Source organism: Psammomys obesus, unplaced genomic scaffold (genome assembly GCF_907164565.1).
Source record: "Psammomys obesus unplaced genomic scaffold, mPsaObe1.curated_primary_1811, whole genome shotgun sequence".
Taxonomy (NCBI): Eukaryota; Metazoa; Chordata; class Mammalia; order Rodentia; family Muridae; genus Psammomys; species Psammomys obesus.
In genome coordinates, this window is record NW_026586383.1 from 8250244 (window position 1) to 8272610 (window position 22367).

The 22367-nt window shown below is 57.1% G+C and overlaps 2 protein-coding genes across 5 annotated transcripts in view; one reads left to right on the top strand and one right to left on the bottom strand.

Moving 5' to 3' along the window:
* Positions 1–16844, top strand: Vill (villin like). 2 transcript variants are annotated; one of them, XM_055601627.1, is made up of 20 exons: positions 1–125; positions 4393–4464; positions 4613–4687; positions 4978–5183; positions 6549–6657; positions 7424–7534; positions 7825–8024; positions 8370–8448; positions 8531–8629; positions 9112–9247; positions 9515–9615; positions 11625–11762; positions 11859–12017; positions 12631–12810; positions 13271–13416; positions 13783–13927; positions 15435–15620; positions 15813–15884; positions 16083–16340; positions 16519–16844. In XM_055601627.1, the coding sequence occupies exons 2-20, from the start codon at positions 4399–4401 to the stop codon at positions 16630–16632; spliced, it is 2580 nt and encodes an 859-aa protein (XP_055457602.1). In that variant the 5' UTR covers positions 1–125; positions 4393–4398; the 3' UTR covers positions 16633–16844. The 2 variants fall into 2 exon arrangements, with proteins under 2 accessions (XP_055457602.1, XP_055457604.1); XM_055601629.1 differs by having other exon boundaries at positions 16567–16844.
* Plcd1 (phospholipase C delta 1) overlaps positions 16844–22367 on the bottom strand; it is a 21010-nt gene continuing 15486 nt past the window's right edge. For 2 of the 3 annotated variants that reach the window (XM_055601632.1, XM_055601631.1), the window contains exons 4-15: positions 21486–21615; positions 21171–21402; positions 20269–20470; positions 20032–20176; positions 19802–19951; positions 19555–19713; positions 19168–19327; positions 18863–18979; positions 17839–18017; positions 17619–17751; positions 17388–17537; positions 16844–17265 (exon numbers count right to left, since the gene is read on the bottom strand). In XM_055601632.1, the coding sequence (XP_055457607.1) occupies positions 17180–17265; positions 17388–17537; positions 17619–17751; positions 17839–18017; positions 18863–18979; positions 19168–19327; positions 19555–19713; positions 19802–19951; positions 20032–20176; positions 20269–20470; positions 21171–21402; positions 21486–21615 (1843 nt within the window). In that variant the 3' untranslated portion in view covers positions 16844–17179. Of the gene's footprint in view, positions 17266–17387; positions 17752–17838; positions 18018–18862; positions 18980–19167; positions 19328–19554; positions 19714–19801; positions 19952–20031; positions 20177–20268; positions 20471–21170; positions 21403–21485; positions 21616–22367 lie in introns of all 3 variants that reach the window. The other variant, XM_055601630.1, reaches the window with a different exon arrangement.

The window sequence follows — 22367 nt, forward strand, 5'->3', positions numbered from 1 at the left end:
CAAGGCAGGAGCTGGAATTGAGTTACGGTTGAGGGGGAGGGGCAGCGGGTAGAGCCTGGCCTCTTGCCAGGCCTAGCACTGCCCACAAGCAGGGTGAAGGAAGGTGCAGGAGCCGTTCCCAGAAGGTAGGCCTGGGCTGGAGGGGCCCTTGGGAGCCGGCTGGGGGTAGAGGGGTTGTTCGGAACGCAGTGTGGAAGCTATGGCCTTCTAGGGCTTGGGGTCACACACAGAGACTGAAGGCTGGCAGAGCCAAGGGCAGCCTGACCCACCAGGAGAACACTGGGTATTTGTGCATGGGAGGAGGAAGACCATTGTGGCAGGCCAGCATGAGGAGAAGAAGTGGCAGCTTTTGAGTGTGGGTGGGGGCTCTGTCACTCCAGAGTCAGTTGGCCTGACCCCCAACCCTTCAGCAAGTCATGCCTTCCCTTCCGGGAAGTCACGCAAACAAATCTCAGGGTCTACCCTCAGGTGCCCAGGGAAGAAAGAAAGATGGTTTACTGGAAGGAAAGGGACACGTGAGGAGGAGGGGACATCTGAGAGGAAGAAGGGGTCACCTGAAGGGAAGACAGAATCTGAACAGATGAGACTGGGAACCAGGCATTGTGGGTTAGAGCCCCTGGGGGGGGAGGGGCAGAGAAGGAAGCCAGGGCCTGGGAGAGAAAGGAACCCCTGGGAAAGGAAAGATCCCCGTGGGAAGGTAAGAGAGCTTCTAGGAGGGCAGGAGGGGGTGGGGAGGGTCTGGGGAGGTGCTGGGTCGGGGCTCATGGACCACAGACGACTCTGTAGGAAGAGAAAAGATCTCTGGGGGAAGGCACCTGAGAAAGGAATAAAGAGGCCCGTGCTGTAAACTCCTCTCATGTCCCCTGGCAACAGGGCTGGGCTTCAGCCCCAGTCTGACTCTCCAGGCTGCAGGTATTGGGGGCCCCTTCCCAGCCACCCTTGGGATGATGCTGCCCCTTCCAGTGAAAGCTGGTCAGACACTGCTTCCGGCTGCCAATACGCCCTTTCTTCCTCTGTGGCCCTGAAATTGGACAGTGATGTGCCCACCCCTTTGTGGCTCTTAGAGTTACATGACCTATACCTTCTGCCTCTCCATCCTCTCCGGTCTCTCCTGGTTTGCATAGAAACTCAGTGTCCTTGCTGATGGGTCCTGTGTTGTGTCACCACACCCTCCATGGTGTATCATGTTTTCTGTTGCTAGAGATGCCAATTCACAAGCTCTGTGCCTGTCCATGGTGTACGTCATCGTCACACAGTGGCTAGGGCTGGAGGTGCTGTCAGCCAGGGACTCCCTTCTCCGTTTGGCTTGGCAACGCCTCAGCCGATCATCAATTCCCCATGGCTTCACCCTGCCCCACACTGGGAGACCCACACCAGCAGCACCCACGGGGTTCTGAGAGGCTGGCCCTGTGTTGCACATGGCCCCCATTAGTCCCCCAGCCCACAGCCTGCACTAGTTTGACCCGGAGCGGGCAGCCCCCTGCCCCACCGCCTCTCCGGGCCACCTAGTCCCGAGCTCAGCCCTCAGGGGCCCTAGACAAAGGAGAAGAGTGTGAGCATCCACGCCACCCTTACCTCACCTTGCCCCTCTCCCGGTCACACAGGGCAGCAGGTCCTAGCGTGTTCTGCTGTTGGCAGGGCAGGGCAGTCACCGTTGCACCAGGGTCACCCACTTGAGCGTCTCGGAACCCGGCGACCGTGTCTGCTTAGTTAGCAGGAGAGAGGAGAGACTGCTGGGGGATTCCTGCCAGGTGTGGAAGGCTGTGCCGAGGAATAACCGAGACCTTCAGCCACTTCCTGGAGACCCTGTGGCGGTTTCCAGAGGGGTGCTGTGGCGAATCAAGAATAGATAGTGTTGGCAGCGCCCTTCCCCACAGCCTCCCCCCCTCTGCAGTTTTTCTCCTCTACACACTCAGGGAAAGTGAGTGTGGGCTCCAGCGAGCTCTGTTGCTGTTTGCAGAGTCCCTGTGTACAGAGGTCAGCGGCCTTTCCAGACTGGATCGGGAAAGCATAAGCTTCATTGACCCAACCTTCTCCGGCCACCTTAGCCTGTCGCTTGCTGCAGAATTCGTCTTGTAGCACCTCTGTCCTGAGTTGACAGGAACTTTTGTTTGGGGAGCCTGTAAAGCTGGACCTGTTTTCAGTCTAGCGCTCTCTCTCTCTCTCTCTCTCTCTCTCTCTCTCTCTCTCTCTCTTCCTTTGCTCCCTGCGTGTGAGGTTTATTTTCATTCCGAAAGCTGAGTCTGCTGTGGTGCCTGTCCCTGCCTAGGGAAAACAGTTCCCTCACGGTAATGTTATTAGAACTTTGAGGGTCAGAAGGCTCTGACAGGGCTGCAAGCTGTGCTCAGCCACCCACGCTCACCCGGCTAACCAAACAGATAATAATGAAAAGCAGAGAGAGGAAATTTAACCGAGGTGGCCACACGGAGAAAAGAAGCAAATAGAGGTGCAGTGATTCCCCCAAGTTCTGCTATGAGGTTCAGGCTTAAATGGAGGACTCGAGGTTTGCACAACTGCGCGGCCCTGCTCAAAGCACAGTCCTGCCGCTGACCCGCCACTGTCTTTGGTCCATTTGCTCCAGTTTTCTCCGGGAGGTGGTCTGAAAGCTTGTCAGAACTCCGTGGAGTCTCTCTTTGGGAGACAAGCTCTCCCCGGAGCCCACTGCAAGGCTTCAGCCTTCCCTCCCTCCAGGGTGAAATTCCTGAGGACATTCCAATTGGGACGGGGCTGTCCATCAGTAGGGAGGGCCACATAGCACCTCTCTAGTACACCTCAACTCCTTGTGGGACGGTATGACCCCGAGGGCAGAGCCTCCTCCTGCTTTAGAATCACGCTCTATGTACGTTCTGAAGAGCCTGATCCTCGTGTGACTCCGGGGCTTCCCCTCTTTGCACAGCCTGCCTAAATTTACCTGGGTAGAAGAGCTTTCGGTTTGTCCCAGTGGAGAGCCCACCGGGAGGGGCCGGCCTTGGTCTGCAAACAGCCATGTGTTTCTGTAGACCTTGTCTCTGTGTGCAGGGCCCTGCATGTCCGTGCACTCCTGTTTGCACGTGGACCTGTGGACAGGCCCAGCCCTACTGACAGAGCCTCAACCACCTCCAAAATGATGTATTCGTGGTCTGCCCCTATTTACAGGACCTGGGTGTCCCCACAGAACCTAGCCCTGCTTCATAACCCTGCATGTGTCTGGAGCAAATGTGCTTGCACATGGCGCTGGCTTCCCTGTGGCTAGGCCCACAGCTCCATATCTCTCCAGAGAAGCCAACACTGTTGACAGAGCCGGTCTGTGGACCCTCTGCAGGCTTCTACAGCCCCTATGCTTCTGCAAACTCCCTGACTCTGAGGCTGGGACCGGGCTGGGCTGGGGTGGGGTGGTCTTTACAGATCTCAGATCTCTTTGCAAGGCCTGCCCAGGTTTTCCCTACCTGTTCCCATCTTCCCATCTGGGAAATCTGGTCTGTTTACTGAAGAAATTGTGCATATGATGCCTGGACGTGTCTACAGAGCTTTTCCAGGCTTTACTCGCCCACCTCTGTCGGGGGGGGGGGGGGGCTTTCTATGGCCAAAGGCATGGTTCCTGCCTGCAGAGCCTTGTGGGTGCTCACCCTAGCTTCAGACTCCACCCCTTCTTCAGAATCCTCTGTTACCCACATTGGCACAGCCTTCCCCAGGCTGCAGAGACCCTTTGTGCCTGTAGAACCCACACCTGTTTGCAGAAACTCTTTCTCGGCTCCCAGCCTTTGCCTCTCTGCCAAGCGTGTCTGACCCTCCCCAGGTCTCCCCACGGCTCTCGTGTATATGTGGAGGGCCTCTGTTTGGAGAAGCCATTCCTCTCTGGGACCTTTGGTCATTCAATGCTTCAGCAGCCTGTGGAAGGCATTCCTGTTTCTTCCCTTTTGATTTTTTAGACAAGGCCTCCTATAGCCCTCAAATTCACTATGTAGCTGAGGATGACCTTGAAGCTCTCCTGCCTCCACCTCCCGAGTGCTGGGATTGCAGCCATGCACCACCCTGCCAGGTTCTGAGTGGTTCTGGGGGTCAGACCTAGGCTTTATGTGTGCTAGACAAGCATTCTACCACCAAACTACACTTCCCGCTCTTTGGAGCCAGTTTCTAGCTCACTGTCTACAGATGTGCAGCTAGCAGAAGGGCCCCTCCTGGCCAGGGGGCCAGGGGAAATGTAAGAGCATTTCCACAGACAAACCAGGTCCCTGAATGTCCTGTCCAAGTTGCATGTTTAATGAAAATTATGCTCCGTAATGAAGGTGCTTTGGAGAGCCATAGGTGTCGGGAAGAATTCTCACTTGGAGCCTGTAACACAGGTGCCCCAGGTTGGCCTCCAACCTCTGAACTCTAGTCCTTGTTCTCTGTATCTCCATCATTCCTACCTAGCCTAGGATGGACGTCAACCAGGGCCTCCCAGCCATCGACAGCCACAGAGCCTTCCAAATATGGATTACTGAGGTGAGGGGCAAGACCAGATAGCAAAGCCTGTGACATGGAGGAATGTCTCCAGCCTTTCCCATCGCTTGCCTAGAGCCCCTTCCTTCACCCTGTCTATGGCAGTCACACGAAGTCTCTAACTGGTTACTCGGTAACCTCTCTCTCTCAGAACGTAAAGATGCTGCCACTGCCTGAAAGGGCCCATGGGAATTTCTTTGAAGAATGCTGCTATGTCATCCTCCATGTGAGTCACTTGGGGAGTCTTTCTGAGGGGTGACATGGCCCAGAGTTGAAGAAACTCAGGCGTAGAAGATCCTGAGTCCTGAGGAGATCAAAAGCTCCAATACCACACGCCGCCCAGAGGCTGCATCCCACCAGGGGCTGCTGTCTGAGCCTTCTAGTCCCCAGTTCCCCTCGTAGCCTCCGTCCAGGAGCCTTCCCGCTGGCTCCCAGATCACCCTTTACCTTACTCTCCATCCAGGCCCTGGAGCCTGGCCCCTTCCCCCTCCACATACACAAATGCCTGGACCCTAGGTCCCCCAGGGTCCAGAGGCGACCCAGGGAGGGTCCAGCGACCTGCACTACTGGATTGGAAAGGAGGCCAGCGCAGAGGCTCAGAGGGCTGCCGTCACCTTTGTGCAACACCTGCAGGAGGCTCTAGGAGAGCGGGCCGTGCTGCACAGAGAGTCACAGGGCCACGAGTCCGACTGCTTCCACAGCTATTTCCACCCCGGAATCATGTGAGTGCTGAGAGAGCTGGGGGCAGAGAGCAGGACACTGTGAGTTAGGTAGCCTGGGGAGGCAGCACCAGCCACCCTGGGACAAGGGCTTTCCATTGGCTGAACAGCGAGCTTCTGTGCACGCACCTGTGCACTTTAAGATGCTCGCCGGGCGCAGTGGAGCACGCCTGTAATCCCAGCACTCTGGGAAGCAGAGGCAGGTGGATCTCCTGAGAGTTTCAGCCTGGGCTACAAAGCAAGTCCAGGACAGCCAAGGCTACACAGAGAAACCCTGTCTCTGGGGGGGGGGGGTACGGACATTCACATATTTTATCCATCTCAAGCACACAATTCATCAGGTTAAGATATATGCAACCTTTACCGCAGTCAGCTTTAAGCCATTTCATCACCCTGAACCGCCTCTGGGCAGCCTCTCTCCAGGCCCTTCCTGCACCCCCTCCTCCTGCCAGAGGCTGCGACTGACCCCCTTTCTGTCTGTCCATCTGCCCCTTCTGGACTTGTTCTATAAGTGGAACTACATAGAAAGTGAGGGTTTGTGGCTGACTTTTTTTCATTTTGTCTTAATCTTTTCCTCTTCTTCTTTCTCCTCCTCCTCTTCCATCTGTGCTAAGGATGGAACCCAGAGCCTTTCCCACATGGCAGACAAGCCCTTGACCACTGAGCTTCATCCCCTCTTGACCCCGTGTTCACGGTTCATCCTCATGTGGCTTGTATTGTTACCTGGCTTCATTTCACCGTGGACTGATACTCTGTTATATGAACCCACCGTGTTTTATCAGCTCAGCAAGGGGCAGGCACGTGTTGCTTCCCTCCAGGGCCGCTAAGAGCAGTGACACCCGTGACTGTTTGTGCATGGAGCCGTGACCAGGTTACCCAGAGCTTGCTTTGTCTGCCATGCTGGCAGAAGTGTCTCTTTTAATTTTGCTCCAAGTATTTTTCTTTAATTTTCACATTTTGAGGTTGAAAATGGCTGACCCCATTGCCAATAGTGAATCACTTTTGTTTCGTGTCGCTGGGTGGAATATTTGCATATAGTGCAGACAGGTCTGTGTGTATGCAAAAACACAAGCCACTCCAAGCACGCAGGCCTGCAGGTGGGCATGCCTCCCTGGAAATGTGTGTCCAAGGGCTCACACCTGGACCCACCTGGGTAAAAGTACATACGAAATCCCCAAACACCCCAGTCACACAGTTCCACACGCTGATGAGCAGTGCATGCTCTGCCTCAGGTCCCTATGCACTCACACACATATGCCGTGTGTGGTCAAACACATGTACACACAGACATGTGTCATCCCCACACACTTACACACGTGCATTCGCTCACCCCCACCCTTGTTCCTGTCCCCTCCTCCCCCTCTTCAGCTACAGGAAGGGAGGCAGAGCCTCAGCTCTCAAGCATGTGGAGACCAACACCTACAATGTCCAGCGGCTGCTCCACATCCTGGGGAGGAAGCACGTGTCTGCCACGGAGGTGAGGACAGCCAGGGACACCGTGTGACCTTCGGACCCACCCAGGCTGAGTGTCCTGAAGCCTAAGAGAGGGCGGGAGTTGGTGGGGGCAGTGAGCTGCAGCTCCCCAGATGCCCCAGCTCACTGAGGAGATCCCGGCCCCACCTCTGTCTGCTGCTGGCCGGCCTCTTTCCTCCTGACCATGGGCGCTTTAAGAACTGGGGCGGGGGAGGCGGATGTGTTGGTGAACCGCATCCTTGCAGGCAGCACACGGGAGTGTGCGGAGCCTCACACTTACTCTCACGTCAGCCACCATCACACACACAGCCACACTGCCTGCCCGTCACCCTTGGAGTGCCGTTCCTAAAGCAGCACCAACACCCTTTACCAGGAAACGAACAGAGGAGCAGGGCGTTCTGCCGCCAGGTGGCCAGAGCGTGGGGCGGTGACCTCCCCTCTGCAGTGTGGACGGTGACCCCGAGGTTCATACACGGTGTGTCCCATGTATGCACCCCTGCATGTTCATAAAGAAATCAACAATTACCCACGCCCCACTTTAGTGTAACCACATGGAAGATCACGTGGTTACAAAGATTCCTGCATGCTGCAACAGGCTCTGTCTCACACACACACACACACACACACACACACACACACACACACACACAGCTGCACATTGCCTCACACTGACAATTAACACACCCTGCCTTGTCCTCTCCACTGCCCCTCCCTGTGGAGCTGGTGGTCTGACGCCTTTTCCTTCCACCCCTCTCTCCTGGCTCCGGAAGGTGGCCTTATCCTGGAACAGCTTTAATAAGGGGGGAATCTTCCTATTGGACCTGGGCAAGGTGATGATCCAGTGGAATGGACCCAAAACCAGCATTTCCCAGAAATCACGGGTAAGTGTCTGCCCTAGGAACTGGGGGTACAGGACTTAGGGAGAGGTAGCCCTCTAGGTGTCCCTCATCTGGCCACCCCAAGAGGTAGCTACGTGCTCTGTCTCAACCCAATAGGCACCTACTAGGGACAGGCTAAGTTCACTGCTGGTGGGGTCCCTGCAGACACTAGGCTGGAAGGACACCTCTCCCCGTGCCTATGGGCACCGAGCAGTGATAAAGTCCTGGGCTGGGTGAGGTGTGGAACCGGGGGCGCTCCCAGGAAGTCTTGACTGCTGGGTCCTCTTCTACAGGCGCTGACCCTGACTTGCAGCCTCAGGGACAGGGAGCGTGGTGGCCGTGCCCAAATTGGAGTAGTGGATGACGAGAAGGAAGCTGCTGACCTCGTAGGCATCATGGAGGCTGTGCTGGGCCGCCGATCAGGCAGCCTGTGTGCTTCTGTGCCCAACAACAGTGTTAGCCAGCTACAAAAGGCCAACGTCCGTCTCTACCAGTGAGCAGAACTGGGGAAGGGCACGGGGAGAGGGAGGGGTCACCACAGTGTGTCTGTTGTTACTGACACAACACAGCAAAAAATCCTCCAGTGAGAGCATGGGCTCTCTGGGGTAGGTCATGTGGGGTGTTGGGCCTATGTGATGCGCGCTCCTGCATGGTGTGTGGTAACATTGACGAGGAGGCCGCAGTGAGGCCCTGTGAGGCTCAAGGAGCCACCTAGGCCCCAAGCAAGGCCGAGACTTCAGTTCACAACTTCAGCCTCTGGGAAACAGAGGAATCTGTGCTGGGCTGGCACCGGGCCTCAGAGAGGCTAGCTGTCCACATCTGGATACCTGCCCTCCAGTGTCTTCGAGAAGGGAACAGACTTGGTGGTCCAGGAACTGGCCACACGCCCACTGACCCAGGACCTCCTACAAGAGGATGTAAGGAAAGCCTGGCCCAGTATGTCACCCACCCCCACCTCAGAACCTCAGTCCCTGCTGACCAACTCACCCTTTTCCCTAGGGCTGCTATCTCCTGGACCAGGGTGGCTTCAGGATCTATATGTGGCAGGGACAAAAGTCCAGCCCCCAGGAGAAGAAGGCTGCCTTGAGCAGGGCTGTGGTGAGGTCCGGGGCCCCTGCAGGGAGGCGGCCTGCGGTGCTCAGCTATGGGGTAGGATGTCCTGCAGGGGTCGGAGTGGGGCAGGGGGAAGAAATGGCTCTCCCCTGGAATTTCTTTATCCTGGGGTCTCCAAGGAGAGGAACCCTTGTCCTGGGGTCAGAAAGTGAGTGTGTCTGTCCTGGAAACTTTGAACGGAAGGGAAGATGCCCGGCTCACAAGGCATCACGTGTGCAGGACTGGGCCTTGCCCGGATGGGAGGCAGAGGAGGGTTATGAGGCTGTAGGGTTTGTCTCGGCCAGCCCTTCTTCCCTCGGGGACCTTGGGAGAGTCAGCAGTGAAGGAGGCAGCTTGTTAAATGGGTCACGAGTTCGGTTAATTAACCCAGCTCAGATCTTGGCTGCTGTTGTAACTACAGTTGGGGGTTATCTCTGTGGAGCACCGCTAGGGCCCCGAGCCACAGGCCTGACAGAGCTGTGTCCCAGGGCTTCATGCAGGCCAAAGGCTACCCGAACTACACCAACGTGGAGGTGGTGAACGATGGCGCAGAGCCCACGGCCTTCCAGCAGCTCTTCCGGACATGGTCGAGGGAATCAGAGAGGAAAAAAGACTGCAGGAAGAGTGAGCAAGGGGCGGGGCGCAGGGGCGGGGCGCGGGGGTGGAGCCTGCGGAATGGGCGGGACCTGGAAGAACCCATCGAGCTGCTCGGGATGCTTAAGCCGGAAGGGAGGGGTCGAGCAGGTCAGGAGCTTGGCTGGACAGGTGAGGAGGTGTGTCCCCTGCGGGTGAGAAGGAAGAAGGTGTGCCCCAGACCCTACGAGGAGATGGGCGAGGGGTGAGTGGGCCCGGTGGCACTGAGGCGTCCCTGACTCTGAGCTCCACATGCAGGTAAACGGAGGCAGGTAAAACCGGACGTGGGCAAGCTGCAGAGCCAGCCTGAGCTAGCGGCCCAGCTCAGGATGCCGGACGATGGCTCTGGCAAGGTGGAGGTGAGGGTTCTGGCGCTGGGGAGCTGGTGTGCACACAACAATAGACTCTGCCTGGAGAACAGCTGACTGGGGGGGAGAGGGGCAGGCATGCCCTAAACCCATAACTCTGGGGGAGAGAATGTTAGGAGTTCCAGGCCACTCTGAGCTTCCTGAGATGCTGCCTCGACACATGAAAACAACCGAGGAACTTGTGCCCATCCTCGCACAACGAGGGATATATTCAGAGAAATAGAAACGCGCCTGCCCTCTCTCCGACAGCTGGCTCCTACAGTCACACCAAATCATACAATGCCATGGGCACTTGCTCACGGACATGAGCTTGACCACAGCTGAACAATGAACCACGCCCTGTAGCCTGCACAAATCACATCCCCGAGCCCACCTAGCCCCGAACGTACAGTCACTCGGGCCTCATCCAGCCTCAGACCAGGGTTGTAGAAGCTGAAGGCTTGAAAGGCCGACTTGCCAGCCTCGGATGGTGCAGGCTAGCATACTGATCTAGTATGTAAGGCAGAACCCTTAGTGTCCTCAAGCCTGTTTTTAAGTCCATAAAGCGGAGGCAGAAATTACGGTCCAGCCTGGGCCCCCAGCTGATGTGGGGGTGATGTGAGACTGTATGAACGAGACCAATGCCCCGGGGCGGGGGAGGGGGGAGGGTGTCTAAATTCTGTAGGCAAGCCGAGGTCAGAGAAAATGGAAGTTCTGCCTACGGCTGTTCTTATATGGATGGCCAGCAGTGAGGGCTGGGAAGCGAAGGAAAGAAGGGAGGAAGGGGGAAGGGAGAGAGAGGCGAGGCAGCGAGAGAGGAAGATGGGGGGAGCAAGGAGGGGAAGGAAGGCAGAAGTGAGAGCAGACAGGGAAGGCAAGGAAATGGAGTGAGCCCGGGGAGAGGAAGAGAGGAGAAGTAAAGAGGGGAGGGAGTGGACAGAGCAAGAGGGAGATGGAAGCTGAGGGCAAGGAGGGGAAGAAAAGGTGTCTGGGATCAGCTCCAGGCACAAAGGCAAGGAGCATCCAGCAGAAGGGAGGCCTCGCTCCAGGTAAGGGCATCTTTGCGTAGGTTTTGATCTGCGGCGGCCTTTTCAGAAAAGCAAGAGCTCCTGATGGCCTGGTCTGCAGGGGAGTCCCATGGCCAAGTGTGGTCGGTGCAGGTAAAGGGCACCGGACACTGTTTCCAGGCAGGCTCAAGGGCAGTGAGGTTGGCACTGTGATGCCCAGTTTCCACTCGGGAAGAGCTGGGGCTTCAGAGAGCCCCACGCCAGCCTGCACAGACTTGGCGTCCGCCAGTTCTATCTGGTTCTGAAGCTGAGGCTGCCATGGTGACAGCCGTCACTGGACGAACAAGAGCAAACGCCGTCCTTTCGTTAGACAGGCTCTCGCATATCCCGAGCTGGCCTCAAACTCACTATATACTCACGGACTGGCCTCGAACTTCTGATCTTCCTGCCTCGCCTCCCCAGTGCCAGCGTTACAGGTGGAAGCCAGGTTTTGAGGGGTGCGTGCTAGACAAGAGTTCTACCAACTGAACCGCACCCCAGCTTTTGTTTGTTTGTTTGGGGGCTGTTTTTATTTGTGGGTTTTTTGTTGTTGTTATTGTTAATGACACTTTAAAGAAAAAAGAAAAATATCCCTTCAGAGTGCCAGGGCCCCTCTTGCAGCCCCATTTCTGCTCTCCTGGATTGAGCAGAGAGGCTGCTGTCTGCCCCTAACCAGTGCTGTGGCTATCGAAGTCTAGACCGATGTGGCCACGGCCACGAGCTGGATCGGTCCGCTTGTTTTCCCAGGTCTGTCACTCAAACTACGTCTGGGCTGGGAGCAGGCCAACAAAGGCATGAGGGCTGAGTTCAGTGGGGCAAGGGTCACTAGCAGGCCCAGTATGATGCATGGAAGGCACGGGCCTGGGGGAGCTGCTTGCTGGCACAGCTGAGCCATCGAGAGCTTTCCAGCTGGATGCAGGTGGGCAGGCTGCTGCAGTGAGGGGCACCTGTGCCCAATAGTCCCTTGCTCCTCAGGTGTGGTGCATCCAGGACTCCCAGAGGCAGCCTGTGGGGCCCAAGCACCACGGCCAGCTGTGCTCAGGAAACTGCTACCTCACCCTCTACACATACCAGCAACTGGGCCGAGTCCAGCACATCCTGTACCTATGGCAGGTATGCCCACCTGCTGGGGTATCAGATGCCTCCCAGCCCACGAGCTAGACTCTGAGGATGGGAACCCAGGCCATATTGTCCTCCTCCCTGCTGCAGGGCCACCAAACCACCACAGAAGACATCAAGGCCCTGAACTGCAATGCTGAGGAACTGGACCTCATGTACCAGGGGACACTGGTGTGGGAACACGTGACCATGGGCAGAGAGCCCCCACACTTCCTAGCCATCTTCCAGGGGAAGCTGGTGATCTTCCAGGTAGGGCCCGTGTTGGACTTTTCACCCCTTTGCCACACGGGCTGAGAGGCGGCGTGGTTGGTGGAGCGCTTGCCCTGCTTGTGTGTGATCCCGGCACCTGTGTAAGATGTGGGGCGTGGTGGTGCTTGCTGTGACCCTAGCTCTGGGAAATGAGAGCGGAGGATTCCTGCGTCCCAGTGTAGCCTGCGTGGTGAGCTCCAGGCCAACGAGAGACCTTGTCTCACAGCGGTAGAGAGCGTCCCTGAGATGGGCATCCGTGTCCTGGGGCCTGCTTCTGCACACATGCACACACTCCTCATAAAAGCCATTTGACATAGGCCACACAGGGAGAAGGATTCGCTTTAGGCATTTCTGAGGTCTCATGGTCCCTGGCTCTGTCAGTTCTGCGCCTGGATGAGGTGGGACACCAGGACGGCAGGCGTGCTCGGGGCCCTGAGATGGGTGGCAAGTCTATTGAAGGGGTCTGTTTACACAGACAGGACTGCCACAGCCCGGACTCAGAGCTGCTCGGAGGACAGTGCTAGCCTTAGTCCCGAGGCAGCACCTTTACCGCTAGGACGGGGAGGTGGTCCCAGGGGCCCTGGTGTCAGCCTGAAGACCCACCTTCTCCTAGGGGGTTGCAGGAAACAAAGGGAAGAGGCCGCCGATATCGGGCACGCAGCTTTTCCATGTACAAGGGATGGACATCCACAACACCAGGACCACGGAGGTGCCGGCCCGTGCCTCCTCCCTCTCGTCCAGTGATATCTTCTTTCTGATCACAACTGATGTCTGCTACCTCTGGTTTGGAAAGGTACCAGCGAGTCACCACTGGGAAGGTGGTGCTAGGTCAGAGATGGGTCCTTTCCATCCGGATGCAGACTTGAACGCCAGTGCTGTGGGTGTGTGAAGTGGCCTGGGGGTCCCGACAGAGTGAGGGGAGGTTCCATAGCCACAAGCGATCTTGGGGTTCCTGAGGTCGGAGACAAGCCCGGCTCCCAGCTTGGGGGACTTTTCCAAGCCTCTCTGGGAAAGACTAGTTTAGTTTGCTTACATTTGTTTGTTTGTTTGGTTGGTTTTGTTTAGTATAAACCGTAACTGACCCCCGAGCCTGGATGTCTCTCATCCATGCTCTGGACCCAGAGAGGGTCATGGGGTCATAGCTGGGGAAACCGGGTGCAGCCCCTGCAGCTTAGCCTCCCTTGGCTCGTGGGACCACGACTGGCAGTGAAGGTCTGCCCGCTGCGGGGCCTGACCCAGCTTCCGCTTGCCAGGGCTGTAATGGGGACCAGCGTGAGATGGCGCGGATGGTGGCCACCATCTTCTCAGGGAACGACAAGGAAACTGTGCTGGAGGGTCAGGAGCCTCCCCACTTCTGGGAAGCTCTCGGAGGCCGGGCCCCCTACCCCAGTGACAAGAGGTAACAGGATTAGGGAGGAATATCTCTATCCTGAGGAGGAACTGAGGCTCGGAGGTGGGTGACTAGTGAAAGGTCCCACAGGGAGATAAGCCTGGGAAAGTGCCGCTGGTGTAGCCTGAACGGGACAATGCCTGAGCAAACGGGGAGAAATGGCGCCCTCTGCTGGTGGAAGTCGCTCCCTGCATTGCCGTTGAGGGCGAGCCCCAACCCACAGCCTCAGTAGCGCATAGGAAAGTCAAGGGGTGTGTGGAGTTAGAGGATGGCCCAGAGCTCCTGACCCAAGGGAGCTGCTTTCCGTGAGGTGGAGGTGGGCGCCCGTGCCAAGGGCCCTCGTGACCCAGACTGCACAGCCCCTCCTCTGGCCAGGCTTCCCGAGGAGGTCTGCAGCACCCAGCCACGACTGTTTGAGTGTTCCGGCCACTCGGGCTGCCTGGTCCTCACGGAAGTGCTGTTCTTTGGCCAAAAGGACTTGGACAAGTATGACATCATGTTACTAGACACCTGTCAGGAGGTAAGGCGGCCACTCCTGCTTGGCTGGGCTGGGAATGCAGGGCGTGTCTACGCGGTGGGGTTGGGCGTGAAGGTGAGTTTATTCTGTGACTGCTTGGTGCCGTGGATTGAGAGTCTGGGTAGGGCAGGAAAACCACAGCACACTAGCAGCGTGAGCTGGGGTGTGTGAGATTGTGGCCTTGCATGCGTGTCCTGCGATGCTGTTCGTGACACCATGTGCCCGAGGGCGTGTGTGTGTGTGTGTGTGTGTGTGTGTGTGTGTGTGTGTGTGATGGTTATTGGAGCCTGAACATTTGCCTGGGTAGCTACAGCTGTGTGTTAGGCAGACCATGTCAGCAGCTGTGCGGTCTGCTACTAGCCAGAACTGGCCAGACCAGGCGTAACTGGTGACACCGCACGTGCACAATGTCCGTGTGAGAAGAAAGAAATGTTGGTACGTGGTTGTGAGAAGCATGACAGGCAACCCAGTATGATGGTGTCTGTGTGCAAACATTGTGATGATGGGGGACGGTGGTGTGTGGCTGCGGTCAGCTATCTGGCTTTATGGTAATTTTAGGACAGCGAGTCTTTGAGGCTGTGATACTGTGTGTAAGGGAGACGGACAGACAGACAGACAGAGACTGTGTGTGGTATGCTGAGCTGTGATGAGGCTGAGCTCTGATCTCACTCAGAGAAAACCCAAGCCCATGCCACCCTGTCACAACCCACCCCAGCCGGCCCTCTCTGACCAGATACCCCTGACCCCACACTGCTGGTCTTTTCCAGCCACAGTGGCCTCTTGCTGTTCCCTGAGCATTCTAGGCACATCCCACCTTAGGCCATTGGTGCTGCCTGATTCTTCTTCACGCTTTCCCGGACACACGCATGACTTGCTCCCTCGTGAAGTCTCTATGAGGGTGGAGATTGTTCTCAAATATTTTTACTTGTTTTGAGACAGAGTCTCATGTAGGCCAGAATGGCCTTGAACTCCCCATGTTTAATCCTGAACCTCTCCTGAGTCACCCGGCTCCTCCTCCCAAGTGCTGGGATTAGGGGCCTGACCCCATCCCGTTTGTGTGGAACTAGGGTTGAACCCAGGACCTTGCTCAGGAAGCAAGCGCTTTGACTGAGCAGTCATTCCAGCCCCCGTCTTTTGAGGCAGGGTATCATGTGGTGTAGGCTAGCCTCCAACCCTCTCTGTAGCCAAGGGTGGCCTGATCCTGCTGCTTCCACCTTGCCAGTGCTATCATCACAGACTTTCTCCACAATACCTGCTTTAGGGATGGAAACTCGATTCTTAGTGCCTGGCAGCCGCTAACGCTTCATAACTATTTGCAGATTAGATACATGTATGCATGCCTTTGACCTCAAGTGTTCAAGGGTGTGTGGGCGCTGCAACCTGGGTGGGTCTTCCTGGCCAGGCATATGCATGCAGGCTTCTGAGGCATCTGATGGTGTGGAGTTAGGGGGAGGTGGCTGACACAGCAGTCCCTCCACCTGGCCAAGTCCAGGCCTCCTCTGTGGCCCAGATCTTCCTGTGGCTCGGGGAAGCTGCAGGAGAGTGGAAGAAGGAAGCCGTGGCCTGGGGCCGAGAGTACCTGAGGACTCATCCATCGGAGAGGAGCCTGGCCACACCCATCGTTCTGGTCAAGCAGGGCCATGAGCCTGCCACCTTCACCGGGTGGTTCGTCACCTGGGACCCCTACAGGTGGACGGTGAGGCCTAGCACCCCATTCCTATCCCCATCTGGTAGGGGGAGGGACTAGAAGAGGCCCCTCCCTGTTTGAGGACAGCCCAGGAGTCTGGAGGAGAAAAACCTGATCTTGTGCTTTAGGCTTCTTCCTGGGTCCCTAGGAAACTCCTTCCCTTGCCCCAGGCCTGATAACAACCCAAACTCTTGACCCCAGAACAATCAGTCCTATGAGGAGGTGATGGAGAGCAGCCTGCGACCAGGGCCTGCCATCTCTGAGATAACAGCAGTAAGTGTCAGACTGTTTCCCCGACAGCCCCGCTTGGTGGTCTGGGTTCAGGCAGAAGGGGACAGAGGCAGAGGTGCCAGAGGCCAGATTCAAAGGCAGCAAGAGGTTCAGGTGGTGCCAAAAGGCCCGTGGGCTCAGTATGGTCTTTGGTGGGTGCCCGTCCTCCATCTTCCAAACCCTGAGGCTTCTCTTGGACAGGAAGTCCATAGCTTCCAGCTAACTCCACCGCCGAGTGATGACAAGGCAGGCCACTCGACATCGCTGGCCCTCAAGGTGTCCCAGGAAGGCCCAGAGAATGGGTTGGATCGGGGCCTCGGGGTTGATGGCAAGAGCCCCAGTCCGAGCCCCACAAGTAGCAGCAGCAGCTCAATGGCCAATGGGAGTCTGCCCCGGGAAAGGCTGATGTACCAGGCCGTGGAGGACCTGCCACAGGGGGTGGACCCTGCCAGAAAGGAGGTGGGTACCGGACACGCCGCTCTCAGCACCGGCCTGTAGCCTCGCCCTGCATTGCAGGATCCCGGAGCACCCTGCCTCAGGGCAGAGCAGAGAAGTGTGGAATAGTGACACCTCTGGGTGGGACAGGAATTGGGGCTCCAGGAATCCCAACCCTCCCCCCCCCCCCCCCCCCCCCCAGTTCTACCTCTCAGATTCTGACTTCCAAGACATCTTTGGGAAATCCAAGGAGGAGTTCTACCGCATGGCCAAGTGGAAGCAGCAGCAAGAGAAAAAGAAGCTGGGATTCTTCTGAACTGGAGAAACCTGCCCTTCACACCCTGAGTCTCCTCCTGGGGTGACGCCCCCTTCCCAATAAAAGCCAGAGGCTGCTGTCGGTTGTGGTGCCTGTGTCTTCGTGCCTCAAGCTGCAGGGCCCTGGGGCCCTCCGGGGAACACCCACCTCCAGGGAAAGGATTCCTCTCGCTGCTGTCCACATGACCCCATCACGGTGGGAGGGGTATGTGCGCAGGCCTTGCGGGATTCTCTGGTGTGTATGTAAAGAGACTGTAAGGTTTCATCTTGTGATTTTTTTTTTTTTTTTAATAAAAACTCACAACCTAAAGACAGCTGGAGGGCCGGGGAGAGGGCTGCAGTGTCATTCCTAACGGAATTCTGGACCACTCCAGGGACTGGACTGCTCCTGGGCCCCCAGAGAGGCTGAAGCACAGGCAATGTGTTAGAGCCAAAGGCAGTTCGGGGCCTTGAGCCCCGCGCCAGAGGTCGGTGCAACAATGCCAGCCTTGCCCGAGGTGTGGGCACAGCCTGGCCCACTCAGGGAGGACCTCACCAGATCCCCAGGCTTAGTCTTGGATGGAGATCTTCACAAAGAGGGTGGCTGATGGATACTGGTCTCCGTTCTTAGACAAGAGGTGGACGTGGCGGTACCCTGGAGGGGAGGACAGTTCTGGTCACTGGGAGAGGGTGCTCAGGCAGAGCTGCTAGCTGTAGGCGAAGAGAAGCCAGGCCCCGCCCATGGCTCCTGGCAGGCTCCTCCCCTCCAGCACTCACCCTGCCTGAGGCTGTTCCAGGGGATGGTGCTCTGGCCAATAAAGTCGTTCCTAGAGGAGGCATCATAATCCTCTACCACAAAGCGCACGAGGGCGAGCTCGGGCACGGCCACCTCAAACTCAAACTCCGTGTCCCACCATGGGTTGAAACCTACAAGGGCAGACACCATATCAATAGCAAGGCCACTGGCGCCGGCGGCCTGGCCCCACCCAGGCCCGGAGCACACTATACCGTTATTGGTAATAACCGCGGTCTGCTGGCTGGCCACATCCCGGCCCACACCGTGGACCTCCACTATCACCTTGGGGTCCACGATTGAGTTCTTATTCTTGTTGACTTTTGGCAGCTGCTGCCCAGAGATGATCTAAGGAGAGGTGGAGACGATGAGCCGTCAGAGATGGCAGTGAGCAGGAAGGGACCCCCGCAGGGCTGCTCCTGTATCTGGCCGTACCCGGACGCGGAGCCTCTTTGGAGCCCACCAGGGCCCCTGAGTCAGGGAACGTGCGTTGAAGGTGGTGCTGAGGTCTCTCATGAAGGCAGGTTTCAGCACGTATCCACAGGCGCCATTGTCCTGGAAGCGGCCTAGGTATACGTCCATTTCTGGCCCAGGAGTTTGGAAGTTGAGGGCCACTGGAGGGGGAACGGAGAAACACAGCTGTGGGTTAGTCCCAGAGTCCTGGAGCCCAGCCTGCTCAGAGTGCACTCTACTTCTAGGTTCCTGTGTGAGCTAGAAGCGGGAGCCAGCGATGGTTCCACTGTCTCCTGGCTCCCCTCACGCTGACTGGCCCACCACACTAACCACATGTTCTATGTGTGTGTGTGTTCATGTGAGTCCATGCATATGTACATATGAATGGACTTGTGGAGGCCAAAGGGCAGTGTCTGGCATCTTTCTCAGTTGCTCTCCCCTTTATTTATTTATTTTTTTTTTTTTTGAGACAGGGTCTCTACTGAACCTGGAGCTCGCCCACCCATCTGGGCTGGCTGGCCAGTGGGCTCCAGGGACTGGCCTGTCTCTGCTTCCTCAGTGCTGAGATTAGATGGTGCCCTCACTCCTGTGCTCTCACATGCGCAGGACCTCACGCTTGTATGACAAACTTTTTTGACTGAGTCATCCTCCCAGCCTTGTTGGGGTTTGAGGCAGGGTCTCATGTAGCCTGGGCTGGCCTTGAGCTCACTTGAACTCCTGACCCAGCCACCTCACTCCCACCCCTACCTGCCGTAGGTGCTGTGACACTATTCTCGTTCTACACAGGGCAGAGGATTGAACCTACGATGGCATGCATGCCAGGCAGGCACTTTAACAGCTGGAGTGCACCCAGACAACAGACTTGCTGGCTGGACAATTTCCCTGCTCAGCTCTTGGCTTGCATCCGAACCTTCTCAGGTCCCAAGGCCTTCGGAACTCTAGGCCCCCCTGGACATCAAGGCCAAGGGCTCTCTCTGACTCCCCTCCAAGCCCATTTGGTCCGTACCAATCTGGCAGCCCCCATTCCACATCTCCACAGGACTGTAGTTGGAGGAGTCCGTTCTCCGCCCTGCTGGGTAGATCCTGCTCAGGTGGTCCACATTGTGGCGAACAAAACTATTTCCTGGGAACAGGTGGAGTCAAGTGAGCAGTGAAGGCCTTGGTGGGCTAAAGACACACCTACCTACCCCGCCAATTCCACCTAGACATGACAGGGCATGCCAACCCGGGACTCTGCAGGGGTGGAGGGCAGGGCCAGTCTTGGCCAGTCCAGATGGACAGGATCACATGTCTGCATGGTCAGGCGCTCACCTGATTCTTGCAGCAGCCGGAGGGCACGGTTCTCGGAGAAGGAGACCATCTCATAGAATGCCTGCTCAGAGGTGCCAGAACCGGAGAAGCCACCAAAGTGGACACTCTTGCAGTAAATGACCAAGTCAGAGAGCATCGGCACGAGCTTTAGCTTATCCTCCTGGAGGCCGCGGGGAGGCCCAGTTAGAGCCAGAGGGTAGGACAAGGTGGGCACTGAGCGCCAGAAACCCAGACAAGAGAGAGAGGAGACAGACAGACAGACAGACAGAGAGAGGGGGCAGAGGGTCTGAATGGCAGCCACAGAAAAACCAAGGCAAGGCGACTGTCCCATGGGCCAAGGGTGGGAAGGGCCCGGGGCCACCCCACCTCCACAGCCTCCCCTAGAACCTTGGACTTTTGTTGCACTTGGCTCCACACAGCCTCATCCTCCATTTCAGCAGCCTCATCCTCGTCAGACACATCAGTAGCTTCAGGCCCGTTTTCCCCTCCAGCAGGCAGCAGCCCTCCAATCTTCTTCCCTTTCAGCAGGATCTTGCCCTTCAGTTGCTGGGGATGCAAGTCTAAACAGTCAAGACCCACAGAGGCCTCCAAGCCAGGTTCACTTCCCGGCCTTAAAGGCACCCACTGTGCGTACCTCAGGCGAAGGCAGGCTCGTGGTCACCCCATCCAGCGGCTGGTCCAGCAGCATGGAGCCCAGGATGGCCTTCAGGTGATGCACCATCACTTGCTGCTGCTCCAGGCTGCAGTGGTTCTCCAGGGACAGGATGACTGGGTAGGGGGAAGCCTAGAAGCCCAGAGATGAGTTAGAAGGGACTGTCCACCCCAGGTATCCATCCCCGCCTCACCCCAAAGGGCACGGCCAACCTTGAAGGCATAGTCCCGGATGGCCCTGAGCGCGTCACAGAAAAGGATCTTAGAGGTAAAAGTGTAGCCGTGGTAGATGATGGGTTCCTGGTTGGGACCATCCCAGCAGTCAAGCTCCAAGCAGCGGCAGCCTTTGCACAGAGCCCTGCGGGGGAGGGGGCGACAGCTAGGCTAGGACCCTCCAGGGCCTGTCCCAGGTCCCACCCTGACGCGCCCCTAACGGTCCCTGGGCCGCACCGGATGTAGCCCTCTGTGCTGCTGGGCCCTGTGAGCTGGTCTTCCAGGAGGTAGGTGTTGTGGGAAGAGGACACTAAGTAGTGGCTGAGTGGCTGGTCCATGTCCTGGTAGACACGGCGGTGTGCCAGGCTGAAGGCGCTGCCGTCGGCCGACAGCAAGTACATGAGGAAGCCGTCCTTGGTCATCTGCCGCTGGGACTTGGCTAGGTAGGAAGAAGCCACCATTTCCAGTCAGAGCTAGTTGCCCACCACTGCGGAAAGAAAAGTCTTTTCTCCACTCTGCCCGCCCCACCCCACTTCAGCTAGTCCTCTGCAGCTCTGAGGAGCAGAAGTCTTGGTCTCCCAGTTGGACTGTGGCTACGGTGTGATGAGGCCCTGTCTCTTTTCCTTCCTCCCACTCTAAACCCCTCAAAGGCAGAACGCCATCTCCTCTGTGTCCCCACAGTATCCGGTACTGGGGACTGAACACAGCACTGTGCCGCTGAGCTGGATCCCCAGTCCTCCTCTAACTCTGTGCTGCGAGCCTGGGTTGCACTCAGCTAACCAGGCTGTGCTGGGAGTGCTGAGCAGGACTCTGTCTCCTCTAGGTCATGTCTCAAGGCTGGATTGAAAACAGACACAAAGAGGGAAGTAAAAATAACCTTGGTTTGCCAGCCGCTTCTTTCTATGTCTTAGGGCAGGGACACTCAATGCCTTTTGAAGAAGGAACTGGAGGAAAGTGAGACCCAGACAAGGCAGACACAGTGTCTCAGAGACACACTAGATAGCCACACTGATCAGCAATCCTGTGGCTAGTTCCCTCCAGCACGTCTGCCGGCCTGCCTGCCTGCCTGCCTGTCTGCCTGCCTACCTGCTGTTCCACCAGTCTCCCAGCCACTGGCTCTGGGACTGCTGGGGCCTCACCAGTCTCACTGGGCTCATAGCGCTCAATGAGGGAGAGGGCCAAGGCTGGCCCTGCCGCCTCCTCCCGTTGCTGATGCTGCAGGAAGGTCACCAGCTTCTCCACCGACAGGGTCTCTGCAGATCCTGCAGCCTCGGCGAAGGCACGGTCGATCTCTGTCCGCTGGGTCAGCATCCTGTAGAAGGTCTCAATCTCCTCATCCTCCAGTGAGTCCGTCTTCGACTGGTCACATTCCTGCAAACCCAGCACAGCCTGTGAGCAGAGCTCATAGCCTCGGGCCAGGCCCCAGGCCTCACAGCCACGCCGAGCCAGCTCACCCTGAAGATCTTCCTGGCATAGCTGTCATCCACCTGAATGTTGAGCTCCATCAGGAAGTCCTGCAGCTCCTTGAAGTTCATCTTGTTGTCCTTGTTTTTGTCAGCCTTTCGCAGGCAGGAGTGAATCCAGCTGGGCGAGCAGTCAAGAAAACACACAAACGCCTGACGCCCACTGGGACCCCAGCTACGTGAAGCCACAGCTGCCTGTGGGGACAGGGTCCTGTAGGCCGGGTGACCACACAGCAGGGGCCAGACCTGGAGGCTGTCCTTACTTGGGGTCCTTTTCTCTCCTTTCTCTTTCTTTGCTTGTCAGTTTGTTTGGTACTAGGGCCTGAACGCAGACTCTTCACGGCAGTCTTCCTCAGGCCTCCTTTAACTCTGTCCTTTAACTCAGCAGCTCTCCAAATGACCCAGACCAACTGTAAACTCACTCTTTAGTCCAGCTGGGCCTTGAGCTTGAGGTCCTCCTGCCTCATCTTCCTGAATAGCTAGGGGCTATACAAGCAGGCCCAGCTACAGGTCTTTTTCTGTTTGTTCATTCTGAACCCTGAGGACGTTTGAAAGCATTTACTATAAAAAGGCTCACTGCAGACAGTGTAGACTACACAGATGGAACCCAGTCAATAGCGCCCTCACCCAACGGGATCACCTCCCTCTATGCCGACACCAGCCTGGCACCACCACTGACCCTGCAAAGCGTGTTCTCTAGCTTCCCAGACCGTCAGCCAGCATGCCTCCAGCACTTGAGGCTTAACTTACAAAATCGCACACTTCCAGCCACCGGTCAGGAAGTGGAGATATCCCACGGAAGCCCAGAGCCTGGATCAGGTCATCCATCACGGCTGGGACGTCTCGGTCCCGTGCTCCCCCACCCCCCTCTCT